Genomic DNA, 18,968 nt, shown 5'->3' on the forward strand with positions numbered 1-18,968 from the left:
CTGGGGGACATTGTGTTTGTTTTTTAATAAAGAACTTGTCAAAAACAGTATGCTCTGTGTGTAACCCATACTCATTCAAATAGGGGGGCTGGATCTGGGGGCCTTCTTGTTAATGGGGCTTCCAGATCCCGATAAGTCCCCCCCTACACCCCCACAACCACTGGGCCAGGGCTGTGGGGAAAAGGCCCTTGCTCCTCATCAAAATGGAGACTAGATGCTTTGGAGGGGAGCCCCCTACCCCAAAGCACCCCCCCAAGAGGGAGGATGCTCGCCCACCCCCCTCCCCTTTCCTGGTCTGCCAAGCTGTATGCTTTGATAAGGGTTTGGTATGGATTTTGAGGGGACCCCACGCCTTTTTTTTTTCATTTTGGTGTGGGATAACCCTTAAAATCCATACCACACCTGAAGTGCCTGGTATGGAATGGGAGGGACTCTCGCTCTGTTTTTATCTTTTATTTTTTATTGCTGTCATTGTTTTTTTACATTCAACTGTCAGTGGGGAACACCGGAAACATAAAGTAGGCTTCAACTAGGCTTTAAGCAAAATGAATACAAAGCTGTGTTAGAGTTTGTATCTATAAATATAAATTACATCTTTATGAATATATACTGAGAGAAACGTAGTTTATCTTTTGTTGACTTCTTTTTTGAAAATGAGGGTAAACAGTTTTTTCTGGCTAGCCAGAATCGGTGATTCAAAGCAAGCAGATCACTAGTAAAGCCAGGTTGATGTTGGGTCTCCTGATTTGCATAGTTTTTCTGGGTATGTATAATTTAGTATATGTATAAATTAGCCACAGTAGTGACACCTGTCCCCTGCCAGCCTGCTGCAGAGAAAGGTCACTGTTCTCTGTGTGAAAACAGTGGTCTCTCTGCAGAGGTCCAACATGTCCACTGATAAGCCCAAGCTATATAATATAATACTTATGACCCTTGCTGATTGGAGAGCCACAGATCTGACTCAACCGGGGGCATATCGTACCTCTGCAGGTAGACCACTGTTTTAACACAGAGAGCAAGAATCCTTCTCTACAGCATGCTGGCAGGGGCCGGCTTTTCTACTCAGGCTCTGGCTGCATTCTACAGTATATAGAAATACATGTTTTGTTTTAATGCACCTGAAATGTATTTAGCTGATTTAATTTAGAAGATCAGTTGTATTTTTAAATATTTGTACAGTGCAGTCTCTAATTATAATTTTAGTGCCAACTGGATATGAATGTAACTTTGAAATATAGTAACATTATAGTTAATAGTCAGGGCTGGTGAAAGGATTGTTGTCTTCACAGGCAATAGCATTTTTGCCGCCCCCACCATCCCCCACCCCACCCCCCTCTTCTCCACAATGCATACCCCATGTCCTCTGCTCTGACCATCCCACACAGTGGATGGTGTCAGTAGGGTAGTGGAAGGTGTCAGTCAGTAGAGAAATGGACAGTGTCAGTATGGCTGTGGACTTTGTCAGTAGGGCAGAGAACGGGGTCAGTAGAACAGTGGATGGTGTCAATAGGGCAGTGGACAGTATCAATTGTTTTTACCTTTGTTATTTTTTTATTTTTATTATTTTCTCCAATTTTTTATCAGCCCTTTAAGGAGCTTTGGTGAAATATCAGGAGTCTAAACAGACCCCGATGTCTCATTTTTAAGACAGAGAAATTAGATTGAGGACACAGTCCTCAATCACCATCACTGCAGCCTTAGCTACACAGAATGAATGAACAGGAAGAGCACATCCTCCCTGTTCATTCACAAACCAAAGCATAATAAACACAATTATAAATGAACACAGTAATCGATCACTCACCGTTTTCATTCAGAAAGGGTAGGGGCCAGTAAATTATTAATTTACCAGCCCCTTCCCTGTTCTACATCCTGAAGCAATCCTGCGCTGCAGCTGACGGGAGAAGAGGTGAAGCCGGTAGTGCTGTGGGAGGGGGTACCAGGGGAGCACATACAGTAAGTGGCCCGGGCAGCAGAAGGAAGTAGAACCTGGAGAGGAGGAGTGGGAGGGGAAGCATATACTGGAACAGATCCCCTGTATTTTCCTCCAGCATCTGCAGAATGCCGACGGGAGGGAAAAGTGGAGAAGCAGTCTTTCAGAGGCTGCAGGAGGAAAATACAGGGATCTGTTCCAGTGAATGTTAAAGTGTAAAACCTAATGTGAAAAGAAGGCCTCACGGTCCCCTAGAGCATAGGCAGGGTCACCATTGCGACCATCAATGCTCCACCAGTGCCACTTCCCATTCTGATGCCCTTAAGCAGCTGTCTAATTAGCCTTATGCAGGTGCCAGCCCTGTTAATAGTTAATCCTTCTCCTTTCAGATCAGCTATGGAGCCACCGATTACTCATTAAGTGACAGACTCATTTACCCGCATGTTTTCAGGACCGTTCAGAATGATTATGTCTATTATTTAGCAATTGCCAAACTAGTGAAATATTTTGGCTGGAATTGGGTTGGAATACTTTTTTCAGACAATGATACTGGAGAGAATGAAGTGCAAATTCTGAAGAGAAATTTGGCTTCCCAGGAGATTTGTGTGGCTTTTGAAAAAAGAATGACCGTGAATTACGCTACAATGAATCAGTGGAAAGACACACTTAGTAAAGTACATTGTAAAGTTTTAATACTTTGTGGTTCCTTCACAAGCAATGCTCGGGGATACCTTAATAGATACTCTCAATTCAATAGAAACAATATGATTATCCTTCCCCCAGGCTGGACTTCAGGTGAAATAAAGATGATAACCATTTTGACAAATTTTATAACAAGTTTGTTTTTACAGTTGTTTGATCCGCAAATTCTTATTGATGAAAGTCCATTTGATGACAATCTATTGTCAAGACATTCACAAATTGAACAGCTGATAGATGATCTGATCATTACATTTTACAATATAACATCAACTCAAAATGGGAAAAATATTTATTTCCAAAACTTTACTATTTTTAATGAGAGTTTCATAAAAGTCCTTTTTACACAAATTAAAGGAAGTATGCTTTGCGGAGAATCTCTACGAGTGTATATTGCAGTAGAAGCTATGGCTGAAGCTATACATTTTTTCAACAAGTTTAATCACAGTTTTAATATTAACAGATTTAAGCAGGTAAAACCATATAGTGCAATAGTCTGTAAATTATTTTTTAGATTTTTTTTTGTATAGAAACGTAAGAAGGTACTTTGACCAAATATTTTTGTTTTTTTATAATTATTCTACAGGATTTATAAAGCACCAACTGTTTGCACAGTGCTTTGAAAAATAAAGGGAAACAGTACAGTTACAATATAATTCAATGCAAGAGGGTTAGGTGGGCCTTGCTCATGGGAGCTCACAATCTAAAAAAAGTCTGCAAGTGATACAAAAGGTAATAACTGTATTGGATGAGCTAATGAGAAAATAAAAGTATAGTTTTTAGGTGGTGGCAGGATAGGCTTCCCTGAACAGATGAGTTTTCAGGGATTGCCTGAAGGTGGACAGAGCAGGAGATAGCCAGACAGATTGTATTAGAATGTTTCAAAGGATGAAAGAGTCTCTGAAGTAGTCTTGGAAGAGAGCATAGGAGAATGTGTTGAGGGAGCTAGAGAGCAGGAGGTCTTGCGGGAGCGGAGAGGATGGTTTGAATGATATTTTGAGATGAGGTTGTTGATGTAGCTCCTCAGGGCACGGCTCTTGTTAGTAGTAAGAATTTTAGTTGTTAGATGAGCGCAAGCCAGTGGAGAAATTGGCAAAAAGACTTGGTGGTTAATGAGCTGTTGGTTAGGTGCATACATCTAGCAGCAGCACTATAGATGGGATAACCTGTGTAGTGGTAGGCCAATGAGGGGGAGGTGTTATAGTCGAGGTGAGGGATACTAAGAGAGTTTATTTGCATGTTGGTGGTGTCATTGGCAAGAAGGAGTGCATTTTGGAGATATTGTGGAGATTAAGGTAACAAGATTTGGACAGTGATTAGCTGTGAACTCAAAAGGAGAGGACAGAGTCCAGGATTACACCTAGCATGCTAACATAAGGGGATGGACTAATGATTGTGTCATTTATCTTGAAGGAAAAGTTTGGGGAGGGGACATGGTCGAAGGAAATATACGTTTTTTGCAACTTTTAGCATCTGACCACATCTGAGGGCTGCAAAATGAATTGGTTCTGAGACTTCCCTCTGCCAGACTTCATGTCTGAACAGGGAAAAGGTATCATTTTCATCATATTTTACTACGTGCAGGTCCCACTTTGGCCCCTGTCTGAATAGTATCTTCACTGAGGGCCCCAACAAAACAAACTGTATTTTTTTAGTAGAAGAATTAAGTTGGCCATACACCAGAGCAGGAATAGGCTTAACCTTGAGCTGTGAGTGACCCTGTCAGCACCTTGACAAATGTCTATTGAAAATAATCAAAGGTATCCATGCTTAGGATATGTGTGACTGCTGCCTCCCTATAAGAAAGTCCCACCTAGGTGAAACCCAATCAAAGTGTAAAAACGAAAAAAAGGGAAATGGTGCTGTACTAATAAAAAACCTATGTGTATGTAACTATTGGTGATGTGTGTACCATCAAATAGACAGATATATATGTAAACATATACATAAGAGATATATATGTAAACATATACATAAGATGTACAGACTGTGTATGTTCAGCAAGAACAAAGTTCTACCTTTCACGTGAAAAAGTGACAAATAGTATGCTTGAAACTAAATATGTGCAAAGGGTAAAGGATATATATAAAAAAATATAAATATAAAATATATTGTGAAGGTGTGTGTAAAGAGATGCAGTCAATAAATAAATAACAACAGCTGATATAAGTATTGCCTGTCAATCAACACTGATAACAAATATAAACATATAAGCTCAATAGACTGCTGTGGATAATAGCCAATAATAACCAAAAAATGTAAAAATAAGTGTCCATATAAAGTGACATAGTGCTTCCTTCAATGGGTGAAAATATTCCAGGGATAAGCAAAAAAACCGTGCTGACAAAAGTGACTGTGCTCCCCTCTTGTGCTTTCACTCACCAGAGTGCAGGGGTACAGGCGTATAATGTAAATGATGTAATCCTGGTCCCCAAGTTGCGATATTCTCCTGGTTCCCAGATTTAGGGCAGAAAGGTCATCCATGGGCGGAGGGGAAGGAGACTCCAGTGTCCCCCCTCTGCAGCGTAACTTCCGGTCAGATATCCGTATGTATATGTGATGAAAAAGAGGAAAACGTGATCTGCACCGCCGCCAACATCCACCAACCTCCAGGCACTACAACTCATTCACCCAGCGCTCCTTCCGTCCACGCTAGCGACTTCAGGACAGCCAACCAATCAGCAGCCAGCATCACTAACATTAGCCAATCACATGAATCCTACCAGATTTTGCACTCTCCAATATTAGTAAATCAACCCCATTGCTCACTATAAGAGACCTCTCATTTTTCAAATCCCTTATTGCAGAACAAGAAGATTAACTGTTTCCATGTTACATACAAAACGCGTTCTAAGAATCTAGAGAAGAACCATCTGTTCTAACATCAAAACAATCTAACATTACCTTTTGAGCACCGTAATGTTATTTGATCATTAGCAAAATACATAGAATTATACTTCTTTATCAGAACTTTTGAGGTAGATAGATCTGCTCATGTATTCACACATATCATACTGTGCCTTGCAAAAGTATTCATACCCCTTGCAATTTACCACATAATTTATCATGTTACAACCAAAAACTTACATTTATTGTATTGGGATTGTATGTGATAGACCAATACAAAGTGGCATGTAATTGTGAAGTGGCTGGAAAATCATAAATGGTTTTCATTTTTTTTTTACAAATTTTTGAAAAGTGTGGCGTGCATTTGTATTCAGCCCCCTTTACTCTGATACTCCTAACTAAAATCTAGTGGAACCAATTGCCTTTAGAAGTCACCTAATTAGTAATAGAATCCACCTGTGTGTAATTTACTCTCAATATAAATACAGCTGTTCTGTGAAGACCTCAGAGGTTTGTTAGTGAACCTTAGACCCGGTTCACACAGGGACGACTTGTCAGGTGACTTAGCCACCTGACAAGTCGCGTTCCATTCTGTACTATGGAACCGTTCTAATAGGAAGGACTCGCTTCGACTTAGAAAAAGGTTCCTGTACTACTTTTGGGGCGACTTCAGGCGACTTGCATTGACTTCTATACAGAAGTAATTTTGGAAGCCGTGGCTGAAGTCATGTGCAGGTTGCCTAGGGAAGTCGCGCTGCAAGTCGTGCTGCCCCTGTGTGAACTGTCTCTTAGTGAACAAACAGCATCATGAAGGCCAAAGAACACACCAGACAGGTCAGGGATAAAGTTGTGGAGAAGTGTAAAGCAGGGTTAGGTTATAAAAAATATCCCAAGCTTTGAACATCTCACGGATCACTGTTCAATCCATCATCTGAAAATGGAAAGAGTATGGCACAACTGCAAACCTACCAAGACATGGCCGTCCACCTAAACTGACAGGCCAGGCAAGGAGAGCATTCATCAGAGAAGCAGCCAAGAGGCCCATGGTACCTCAGATGGGAGAATCTGTCCACAGGACAACTATTAGTCGTGCTCTCCACAAATCTGGCCTTTATGGAAGAGTGGCAAGAAGAAAGCCATTGTTAAAAGAAAGCCATAAGAAGTCCAGTTTGCAGTTTGCGAGAAGCCATGTGTAGGACACAGCAAACACATGGAAGAAGGTGCTCTGGTCAAATGAGACCAAAATTTTACATTTTGGCCTAAAAGTAAAACCTTTTATCATTTTCCATCCACTTCACAATTATGTGCCCCTGTGTGTTGGTCTATCACATAACATCCCAATAAAATACATTTACGTTTTTTGGTTGTAACATGACAAAATGTGGAAAATTTCAAGGGGTATGAATACTTTTTTAAGGCACTGTAAGTTTTTTTCTATATTTTACTTAGAAATCAATGTTTAAGAATCATTTATGGAGCCGTCATTAAACCTTATCTTTGTACAGTACATACATGACTACCAAGGTAACCAGTGTAACTGTGCTTCAACCCTATCCTTAATTTGTGTAGAAATCAGGGTAATGTGAAATTAAACTTTATATGTTAATACTTGGCCAATTATACACCCACTGCCACTTTATTAGGTACACCTGTTCAATTGCTCGGTAACACAAATTGCCAATCAGCCAATCACACGGCAGCAACTCAATGCATTTAGGCATTTAGACTTGGTGAAGATGACTTGCTGAAGTTCAAACCGAGCATCAGAATGAGGAAGAAAGGGGATTTAAGTGAGATTGAATGTGACGTGGGTATTGGTGCCAGACGGGCTGGTCTGAGTATTTCAAAAACTGCTGATCTACTAGGATTTTCACGCACAACCATCTCTGGGGTTTACAGAGAATGGCCCGAAAAAGAGAAAATATCCAGTGAGCAGCAGTTGTGTCGAGGAAAATTCCTTGTTGATGTCAGAGGAGAATAGACAGACTGGTTGGAGATTATAGAAAGGCAACAGTGACTCAAATAACCACTCATTACAACCAAGGACTGCAGAATACCATCTCTGAATGCACAACACATTGAACCTTGAAGCAGATGGACTACAGCAGTAGAAGACCACACCGGGTGCCACTCCTGTCAGATATTCAGATAGTTAGGTCATAATTTGGCGTGAACAACATGAAAGCATGGATGCATCCTGCCTTGTATCAACGGTTCAGGCTGGTGGTGGTGGTGTAATGGTGTGGGGGAGATATTTTCTAGGCACACTTTGGGTCACTTAGTACCAATTGAGCATCGTTTAAACACCACGGCCTACCAGAGTATTGTTGCTGACCATGTCCATCCCTTTATGATTACTGTCTTCTAATGGCTACTTCCAGCAGAATAATGCACCAACCATGTCACAAAGCTCAAATCATCTCAAACTGAATTCTTGAACATGACAATGAAGTCACTGTACTCCAATGGCCTCCACAGTCACCAAATCCCAATACAATGGAGCACCTTTGGGATGTGTAGGAACGTCAGATTTGCATCATGGATGTGCAGCCGATAAATCTGCAACAACTGCATGATGCTATCATGTCAATATGGACCAAAATCTCTGAGGAATGTTTCCAACACCTTGAATCTATGTCATGAAGAATGAAGGCAATTCTGAAGGCAAAAGGGGGCCCAACCTGGTACTAGCAAGGTGTACCTAATAAAGTGGCCTGTGAGTGTATTTAAAGTGATTGTAAAGGCAGAAGGTTTTGTCTCTTAATACATTCTGTGCATTAGGATAAAACAACCTTCTGTGTGCAGCCCCCAACCCCCACCCAGCCCCCCTAATACTTACCTGAGCCCCATCTTGATCCAGCGATGTTGCACAAGAGACTCGGCTAACCTGATTGGCTGAGACACACAGCGGGAATCATTGGGTCCAGTGAGCCAATCAAAGAGAGGGGGCATGGCCACGCTGTGGCTCCATGTCTGAATGGACACACAGAGCAGCGGCTCGACTCGGGTGCCCCCTTAGCAACCTGCTTGCTGTGGGGGTGCTCGGCAGGAGGGAGGGGCCAGGAACTCATGTGAGGGACCCGAGAAGAGAAGGATCCGGGCTGCTCTGTGCAAAATCACTGCACAGAGGAGGTAAGTATAACATGTTTGTTTTTTTCAGTAAAAAGAAACAAGAATTTAGTATTACTTTAACCATTAGAATCTGTGTGTGCAAATGTGAGCAACACATAGGGGGGTGAGGGTTATGAAAATGGCCATCCCTAAACAGAATATTGAGCTAAACCTGTAGATAAATAAAAGAACCAGAACCTTCACTAAGTGGAAGAGTGGGTTTGATAATAAAGTTAGCAGTGCCTCCACCCAGGACAGGACCTCTGTGAACATATACCCAGGTATATATAGTTATTATTTGAGATATCTCCAGAATGTTATGAAAGTCCAGTTTCATGGGGCCTCTGAGGATGAACCCAATGTGGTGTCCATTTTTGTGTCTGAGACCTGAATATAAGATCTGATGTGATGAGGAGACCCTCCAGCCATTGTACAACCAGCCTGGAATTGAGCTTGTCATCAGCAGAAACCATTGTATGGCACTGGAACTCAGAGTCAGCCTATCTACTCTGCATCCTAGTGGATTTTAATCTGTCATGCAACCAAACCTTTTACCACCAGAAGTGGCTGTTGGATGCCAAACCTGGCACTAGCCTATGCTGATTATTGAGTCATAAAGTGGTTGAAAAGGCAGAAGGTTTTTTTATCTTAATGCATTCTATGCATTAAGATAAAATGCCTTCTGTGTGCAGCAGCTCCCCTCAGCTCCTTTAATATTAACCTAAGGTCCATCTAGATCCAACGATGAGGTCAGGCCAGTCAAGTTCCTCCAATCCAAACTTGCTCATTAGGGATGAGCCGATCACACCCGGTTCGTTTCGCACCAGAACCTGCAAACGGACCTAAAATTTGCGCGAAATTTAGAACCCCCATTGAAGTCTATGGGACTCGAACGTTTGAAATCAAAAGTGCAGATTTTAAAGGCTAATTTGCATGGTATCATCCTAAAAAAGGGTTTGGGGACGTGTATCAATTAAAAAAAAAGTTTTAAAAACGGCCGTTTTTTCGGGAGCTTAAATAAAAAGTTAAAAAAAAGTTAAATTAAAAGTTAAATATTCCTTTAAATATCGTACCTGGGGGAGTGCCTATAGTATGCCTGTAAAGTGGCACGTGTTTCCCGTGCTTAGAACCATCCCTGCACAAAATGACATTTTTAAAAGAATAAAAGTCATTTAAAATTGCTTGCGGCTTTAATGTAATGTCGGGTCCCGGCCATATGGATGAAAATCAGTGAGACAAATAGCATGGGTTCCCCCCACCCCCAGTCCATTACCAGGCCCTTTGGGTCTTGTATTGATATTAAGGGGAACCCCGCACTCAAATTAAAAAAAGGAAAGGCGTGGGGCCCCCAGGCCCTATATACTCTGAACAGCAGTGTACAGGTGGTCCAAACAAGACAGGGACTGTAGGTTTGTTGTTAAGTAGAATCTGTTTGTAATTTTGAACTGGTACATTTTTAAAGTGTAGCTCCAGCCAAAAAATCTATTTTTAAGCTTTTTGGAAAACATAGGGAAGGGTTATCACCCCTGTGACATTTGTTTTGCTGTCTGTGCACCTCTTCAGAAGATTTCACCTCACTTTCTGTCCCAATGACAAAAGTTTTTTGAAAATTTGGGGGTTTTAGTGAAACAAGGATTTGTGATAAAGCATCAGTGAAGAGGAGACACATTTTTCCCATATTAACTCTTACAGGAGAGAATTTCCCTTCCTAGGGGTAGATTTCATCTCACTTCCTGTTGTCTCCTTCTGTTTGCAAGTAGGAGTCATTTTAAAGTAGGGGCCTGCCCTATATACTCAGCAGAAATTGGGGCCTTAGGTGTTGGTGTTGACACAACACTGTAAGCCTTCACAGTTACTCTTGGTGGGCGCAGGAAGGGGCCCTACTGTGAAATATTAGATCAAGAATTGCAATTACATGCCTCTGTTGAACAGGGGCAGAAAAATTGGGCCTTTGGTGGTGGTGGTGCTGGTGCCACAACACTGCAACCCCTCACAGATACTCTAGTTGGAACGCAGGAACGAGCCCTCCGGCAAAATATTGCATCAAAAATTGTAATTACACGCCCCTGTTAAACAGGGGCTGAAAAGTTGGGCCTTAGGCACTGGTGCTGGTGCCACAACACTGCAACCCCTCACAGATATTCTTTCCATTGTTTTTAATTAAGATTTCCATTTTGACAACAGTAGAACAGTACAGTATATTTCAACAGTTAGTAGATACAGAATATGATTCTTGGTTCTTACTATAAACATAAGAGAATCCAGTACTTAGATTTATATATCTCAGTATACGTTATACCTTAATTTATAACTGAATGAGATGAAATTGAGTGTTTCAGGCTAGTTCCATTAGTTAACAGGAGCAGGTCGGGGATTAGGAGTCACCCCCCCAGACACCCCATCTGGGAACAAACTGTGTCCGGGAAGGCCCCCCCCCCCCCTATTCATTAGCACAATCAGGCTTATAAAACAGTTGTTTCTTGATTTTCTCAATTTTCTTTTAAAGTATTTGTGTTACAAACATTTATGTGTAAAGGTATGGTAACTTAGATTATCTAAAGATTTTCACCATCAAAAAAGTATGAGTTCAGATATATGGATAAATGTTAAGTTTTCCCATGATGAACCAATACATAATGAGGAAAAATACAAAGAAAAGGGAAAGTTAGGAACAAAAACTATTATAAAATAAAGAAAGGAACATAAAACTAAACACAAAATTTTAATGACAACATTCCACCACTAGCATTAACCCAGCTAGTGTGACTAAAATCAGAATATCAGTGAGAAGTCTCTGGAAAGCTTGCGCACCATGGAGCCCATTCGTTTTGTATTCTTGCCAGTGAATTATTTGAGTAGGCAAAAAAATTTTCATAATTATAATGGGTATTCACTCTATGTATTACTTCACTAATGTTTGATATATTATCTGATTTCTATTTTGAAGTAATAGATAAGCGTGCAGCTATCAATATATGGGTTGTTATGCTTCTATGTTTTGTGGGTATCTTATCTATCCCTAAGTTGAGAAGAGCTAATGCAGGATTGGGGGAGATGACAATTCCAGTGATTTTTGCCATTAAGGAGAAAACTGATTTCCAGAAGCTTCTCACAGATTTACTTTCCCACAAAATGTGGAATAACGTTCCCTTAGTGCCACACTTCCGCCAGCACAGTTTATCAGAACTACAAAAGATTTGTGAAATTCTCATCGGTGTTAGGTAGCTTTTAAATAATACTTTAAGGTAGATGTCCCAGTGATTAGTACAATGAGAGTATAGGTGAGTGGCTTGAATAGCTTTATTCCATTCGGATAGAGCAAATTTACTTTTAAGGTCTCTTTCACAGTTTAGCATGCCAACCGTTTTAGCTTGATTGTGCGTATTTTGTATATTTTTGTAGAACCATGAGAGACCTTTAGGTTTGTTGGGAGATGTGGTGAGGTATGTCCACACTTCCGGATTATGGTTAAGGTAGGGGTGTGGGTATTTTATATGATAATGATATAGCTGGATGTTTGCAAATGAAAGTGTTGTTGGACTATTATCTTTAAATTGTACATATGTCATATTTTTTGGAAAGTATTTTTCCTTTATATTTAAAGCGGAGTTCCACACAAAAATGGAACTTCCGCTTTTCGGAACCCTCCCCCCCTCCAGTGTCACATTTGGCACCTTTCAGGGGGGAGGGGGGTGCAGATACCTGTCTAAGACAGGTATTTGCACCCACTTCCGGCATAGACTCCCATGGGAGTCTACGCCACTTCCCGTCCCCACCGCGCTGTCTGCTGGGAACACACAGCTCCCAGGAGAAAGGGGGGACCACTTGGGACGCGCAGCGCAACTCGCGCATGCGCAGTAGGGAACCGGGAAGTGAATCCGCAACGTTTCACTTCCTGATTCCCTCACCTAGGACGGCGGCGGACGACCGAGCGGGTTCTCGGCGTCCCCTGCCGACATCGCTGGACCCTGGAACAGGTAAGTGGCCATGTATTAAAAGTCAGCAGCTGCAGTATTTGTAGCTGCTGGCTTTTAATATTTTTTTTTTTTGGCGGTGTGGGTGAACCCCCGCTTTAAGGAGGGGATAAGGAATTCGTACATGCCTAAGGTGATTGTTCTTTTTTGTACGGCTTTGCTGCTATCAGCATGAGCGTTAAATATTTGCCATGCTTTGACCGTTGCAGTGATAGAAGGAAAGTTAGGATAAAATAATGGTCTTTTTGTTAGTGTAGCTAGTAGGAGTGATGGTAGGTCCCTATGGTGTACTATTGCTTTTTCTATTTGCACCCACAGTTTATCTGTTGTTTGATTAAACCAAGACTTGGCCTGATCCAAAAGGGCTGCTACATAATAGTTGCGTATTTTGGAAAACCCAATTCCACCTTTATATTATTGTTTTTGTAGAGTAGAATATGATAGTCTTGCTATTTTACCAGCCCATATAAACTTCCTTAGTAGTCTATCAATTGTGGTAAAAAAGTGGTCGGGTATTGTGATAGGGATGGTGCGAAAATAATATAATATTTTTGGTAGAACAGTCATTTTAAACGCGGCTATCCTCCCTATCCATGAAAGTTCGTGTGAGGAGATATGTGTAAGATCATTTTTGATGGTATTTATCAAAGAGGGGTAGTTATGGTCATATACAGAGCTAGAAGGGTAAGATAAATTTATCCCTAAATACTTTAGATATTTATGGGCCCACACAAAAGGAAATTCAGCTTTTAGTTTTTTAAGGTTAGAGTTATTAATGTGTATAGGGAGAATCGAAGATTTGCTGATATTCAATTTATAATATGATATTTTCCCGAATTCGCTAAGAATTTGTTGGGTTCTTCTTAGCTAAAATTTTTGAGTATATTTTTAAATCAGTATTAAGTATAGATGTGGGTCTAAAGTTTTGTGGGGCATCCGGTTTTTTCCCCGGTTTGGGTAAAGCTACTATGATGGCTTGGAGCATTTCTTCTGGGAATGAACTATCAATAGAAGCTTTGTGAAAGTGTTTGTTCATATATGGTACCAAAGTGTCAGAAAAGGCTTTGTAGTATTCAGCTGAAAAGCCGTCGGCACCTGGTGATTTATTTTGGGGTAGGGATTTAACTACTTGAGTAATTTCATTTTCTGATATTGCAGAATTTAAATAGCTTAGTTGGTCACTATTTAGGGTAGGGAGATTGACTGACTGGAGAAAATTGTTGATCCCTTTATTGGTAGGTTGTGGCGTTGATGGGTCTGCTTTTAAATTGTATATTTGTTTATAGTAATTACAGAATGCATTTGCTATTTCTTTAGGGTGGTATACTATTTGTGACGTAATAGGGTCTTTAATATATGATAGTTTGGACTTTTGCTGTTTTTTACGAATATAGGCCGCTAAAAATTTGCCTGCCTTGTTTCCTTGGGTATAGTGTGTGGCTTTAAATTTTTGCAAGTGAAGCTGATGTTCTAGAATTAAATAGGTTCTAACCTCTTGTCTTGTTTGGTTTAATTCTGCAGTTATTTGGGAGGAGGGATTTGCTTTGTGTTGTTGTTCTAGGGATGAAAGTTTAGTCATTAGTGTGGTAAATCTTTTTAATCTCTTTTTTTCCCGTGATGCTGTCCGTAATAATAGGCCTCTACTAAAAGCTTTATGCGAACACCAGAGCGTAAAATTATTTATGTCCGAAGTCTCATTAATTTGAAAGAATTCCTTGATCCGATCACACAAATCCTCTTTATGTTTAGGATTCTTCAAAATTGATATGTTGTTTCGCCATAGGTGTGTAGGAGGCGCTGCATTATTTTCTTTAATTGATAGGGACACGGGAGTGTGATCAGACCAAGTAATTGGGTGAATTTTAGCCGATACTGCATTATTCAAACAATGTAGATCAGCTACAAATAAGTTGATTCTTGAATAAGACTTATGGGGAGCTGAGTAGTAAGTAAAATCTTTTTCACTAAAGTTAACACAACGCCATACATCGTATAAATTGGAGGAATGTAAAAAGGATTGGAGTTCAATTCGTGTGGCAATAGATTTATGTGGAAATGAACAATCTAGTTGTCTATTAGGAACACAATTGAAATCCCCGCAGTACAATACTAAGCCTTTTTTAATGCTCTCAACCTTTTTTTTGAGGGCACCCAAAAAGGACAGTTGTCCCTGGTTTGGAACATATACATTGATAATAGTATATATGGTATTGTTTAGTTCACACACTAAAATAATATATCTACCAGCTTTGTCGCATAGTACATCCTGTAATTTAAATGCTACATTTTGATTTATAGCGATCATCACTCCAGCTTTTTTCTTTGGGCCTGAAGCCATGAAAATGTGCGGGAATTGTTTGTCTTTGCATAAGGGATGCTTCTGTTGGACAAAATGAGTTTCTTGGATGCATAATACATCGCTCTTAAGGGATTTTGCTTGCTGCCACATTGCTCTTCTTTTGAATGGACTGTTGAGACCATGAGCGTTAATGGTCACAAAGTTAAGGATCATTTAATTGATGAGCTAAGTGCTTGTTTGTAGATATATTCAAAATTTGAAATGCGAGGTAGTGTATGAAAGTACCTGTGGTTGAAGGTGTCTTTAAGTTGATTGAAGGGTGCTCACTCAAGTGGGGTGGATTTGCAGAGAGACTATATTCCAGATCGTTGTCATCAAGCTTGCCGTAGATGGTTGCCAGTGGTAGAATAAAAAATAAAAGGTACAAAACGTCAACATTAAAACAAAAAACAAAACTTAAAAAAGTGAGGAGGTTTTCCTCAAAGTGCGAATAAAATCGCATAGGAACACTTTTGGGTACATGCTCCTATAAACCAGCTTCAGCCCTTGAGATGAGTGGGCAAACCTTGAGAAAGTTATTTCTTTTTATTGTGTGGGAGATCAGTCAAGTATTTTTGTTTGATTTCCATTCAGGGGATATACTCCTAGGGGGTTTGGTAGCAAGGTTGTCTTCCTCTTCTATTGGGAGAAGCCCCCATTTTCTTGAAAGTTGGAGGCCTTCTTCTAAATATCTGATGGCGAATGTGTGGCCATCTTTAGTTACAAGAAGTTTCGTAGGGAAGCCCCAGGATTATGGAAGTTTATTGTTGCGCAATAGCTTTGTTAGTGTTATTAGCTTCTTCCTTGCCAGCATTGTGTGCTGGGAGAGGTCAGCGTATATATTGATGCCTGAGTAAGGGTTGGGTAGTGGGGAGTTTTGCCTTGCAAAACGCATTAAGTCGTCTTTGACGTGGAAAAAATGTATGCGAGCTATAACGTTGCGGGGTACTTTCTCTGGTAGGTATTGTGGCTTAGGCAATCTGTGAGCTCGATCTACCGTGATTTCCCCATCTGGTGTGTCAGGAAGTAGCTCTTTGATTAGTTGCTGTACATAGTTCCGGAGTTCAGAGGGGGGTACAGACTCCGCTACCCCTCACAGTTTGACATTATTTCTGCGGGACCTATCTTCTAGGTCCACCATTTTGTTTTTTAGGGCTTCCAACTCCTCCTCCTTTTCATTATGTGCATCCACTAACTAATTATGTGCCGTTGAAAATTCTGCCATTTTATCCTCCACGTGACTAACTCTCTCCCCAATTTCATTAATGTCGGTTTTAATTTGTAATATGCAGTCCATGAGGTCCTTGTGCATGGATCCCCTTAATGAGACCAGCATCTCTTTCATTGTAGTATCACTCAGGGGCTGTCCAGATGTTGGGAACTCCTGAATCTGATCTATGAATTCAGTAGTACTGTCATAGGATGTACAATTTTCCTCATTCCTTTCCCCAGCATATGTGTGGGCAGATGAGCATTTAGGGGACGCTTTCTGTGGGCTCTGAGATGGGGTGTTGCAGGTAGAAGAGTGGCTACTGTGGCCTGAAGATAAGGATGGGGGTCTGCTATCCTCCCTCCTACTTCCCCTGGTGTCTGTCTGCCTGGCGCGCTGCTGCCTGTGAGCGGTGGCGCCATCTTGGATCTGCAGCGTGCTTGCTGAGGGGTAAAAGTCGGTCAGTTTGCGGGGTCCCCCTGTGGATTTTCTCTTACCCATCACCGGCTTTGTGTTGCTGGGACCTCTGGTGCTTTGGGCTGCGTGCTTGTTGGCTTCTATAGTCGCTGTGTACGAGCCGATACAGCTGGTTCACACGGAGCTCTCTCCTTATGCGGCTATCTCCTTCCGCTGCTGGCCACGCCCCCCTCACAGATATTCTAGTTGGAGCGCAGGAACGAGCCCTGCTGCAAAGTATTGCATCAAAAATTGTAATTACACGCCCCTGATAAACAGGGGCTGAAAAATTGGGCCTTAGGCACTGGTGCTGGTGCCACAACACTGAAACCCCTCACAGATACTCTAGTTGGAGCGCAGGAATGAGCCCTGCTGCAAAGTATTGCATCAAAAATTGTAATTACACGCCCCTGTTAAACAAGGGCTAAAAAATTGGGCTTTAGGCACTGGTGCTGGTGCCACAACACTGCAACCCCTCACAAATACTCTAGTTAAGTGCAGCAACGAACCATCCTTGCAAAATATTGCATCAAAAATTGTAATTACACGCCACTGTTAAACAGGGGCTGAAAAATTGGGCCTTAGGCACTGGTGCTGGTGCCACAACATTGCAACCCCTCACAGATACTCTAGTTGGAGCGCAGGAATGAGCCCTGCTGCAAAGTATTGCATCAAAAATTGTAATTACACGCCCCTGTTAAACAGGGGCTGAAAAATTGGGCCTTAGGCACTAGTGGCGGGACTGGCGGTGCCCAGAACCAAAAATGTTCTTACAAGATATCATCATGATCATTGAGGAGGAAGAAGATAATTACTCAGTATAACAGGATTGTCACTCAGCATCAACATAGGCAGTCTTTGAAGGGATCTGACATTTTAAAAATATGTTTTCGGTTACATCAGCATCAGGTGCTTGGTAGCTGGTGGTGATCAAAGACTGATTCATTTTTATGAAGGTCAGTCGATCGACCGAGTCGGTGGACAAACGCACCCTGTGATCGGTTACAAAGCCTCCAGCAGCACTGAATGTGCATTCCGAAAGTACGCTGGATGCAGGACAGGCCAGTAGCTTAATTGTATACTGTGCAAGCTCTGGCCAGTGAACCATCCTCAAGACCCAGTAACCTAGAGGATTTTCAGTGGGAAAGGTGTCCAAGTCCTCGCAGTTACTCTTGGTGGGCGCCAAAACAGGCCCTACTATGAAATATTAGATCAAGAATTGTAATTACATGTCCCTGTTGAACAGGGGCAAAAAATTGGGCCTTAGGCACTGGTGCCACAACACTGCAACCCCTCACAGATACCCTAGTTGGAGCACAGGAATGAGCCCTCCTGCAAAATATTGCATCAAAAATTGTAATTACACGCCCCTGTTAAACAGGGGCTGAAAAGTTGGGCCTTAGGCACTGGTGCTGGTGCCACAACACTGCAACCCCTCACAGATATTCTAGTTGGAGCGCAGGAATGAGCCCTGCTGCAAAGTATTGCATCAAAAATTGTAATTACACGCCCCTGTTAAACAGGGGCTGAAAAATTGGGCCTTAGGCACTAGTGGCGGGACTGGCGGTGCCCAGAACCAAAAATGTTCTTACAAGATATCATCATGATCATTGAGGAGGAAGAAGATAATTACTCAGTATAACCTGTGATCGGTTACAAAGCCTCCAGCAGCACTGAATGTGCATTCCGAAATAACGTTGGATGCAGGACAGGCCAGTAGCTCAATTGCATACTGTGCAAGCTCTGGCCAGTTATCCATCCTCAAGACCCAGTAACCTAGAGGATTTTCGGTGGGAAAGGTGTCCAAGTCAGATCTTGCCCCTAGGTATTCCTGCACCATGTAAAACAGATGCTGGCGATGGTTTCTGGAAAGGATCACACCTTGGGGCTGCGGACTAAAAAATTTTCTGAACGCATCGGTCAGATGGCCACCTTCTCCACCGCTCTGTCTTTGACTGACCGAAGCCTCAAGAACACATTGTCTAGAAACAGGAGTTTGTAACCTCCCAGTCTCTGGGAACACAAGGCCTTCCGAAAATGTTTTATCCTCGGCTCCCTCTGCGACAGCAAGATAAGGTCCGCAACCTTACCCTTGTAACGTGGATCAAGGAAGGTTGCCAGCCAGTATTGTTCCTTCTCCTTGATACCATGAATACGAGGATCCTTCCGCAGGCTTTGCAGGATCAGGGAGGTCATGCAGTGTAGGTTTGCTGAGGCATTCGGTCCAGAGTCCTCTGGGTCACTAAGGACGACATGATCCGCAGCCACCTCCTCCCAGCCACGTACAAGTCCATGTGTTTCTTGGGACTGTAAATGATCCCTTAAAGACTGCTGCTGATGCTGAGTGCCAGGCTCAACCACCATACTGACACAATCCTCCTCCTCCTCGTCCTCTTCCTG

The 18,968-nt window shown here is 41.8% G+C and overlaps 1 protein-coding gene across 1 annotated transcript in view; it reads left to right on the forward strand.

Annotated features, from left to right (window-relative positions):
• Positions 1 to 18,968, forward strand: part of LOC141130771 (vomeronasal type-2 receptor 26-like) — a 132,440-nt gene that overhangs the window by 38,931 nt on the left and 74,541 nt on the right. The window contains exon 3 of the mRNA XM_073618160.1: positions 2,323 to 3,105. Within this exon, the coding sequence (XP_073474261.1) occupies positions 2,323 to 3,105 (783 nt within the window). The remainder of the gene's footprint in view (positions 1 to 2,322; positions 3,106 to 18,968) is intronic.

The sequence above is a fragment of the Aquarana catesbeiana genome, linkage group LG01 (assembly GCF_042186555.1).
Source record: "Aquarana catesbeiana isolate 2022-GZ linkage group LG01, ASM4218655v1, whole genome shotgun sequence".
NCBI lineage: Eukaryota > Metazoa > Chordata > Amphibia > Anura > Ranidae > Aquarana > Aquarana catesbeiana.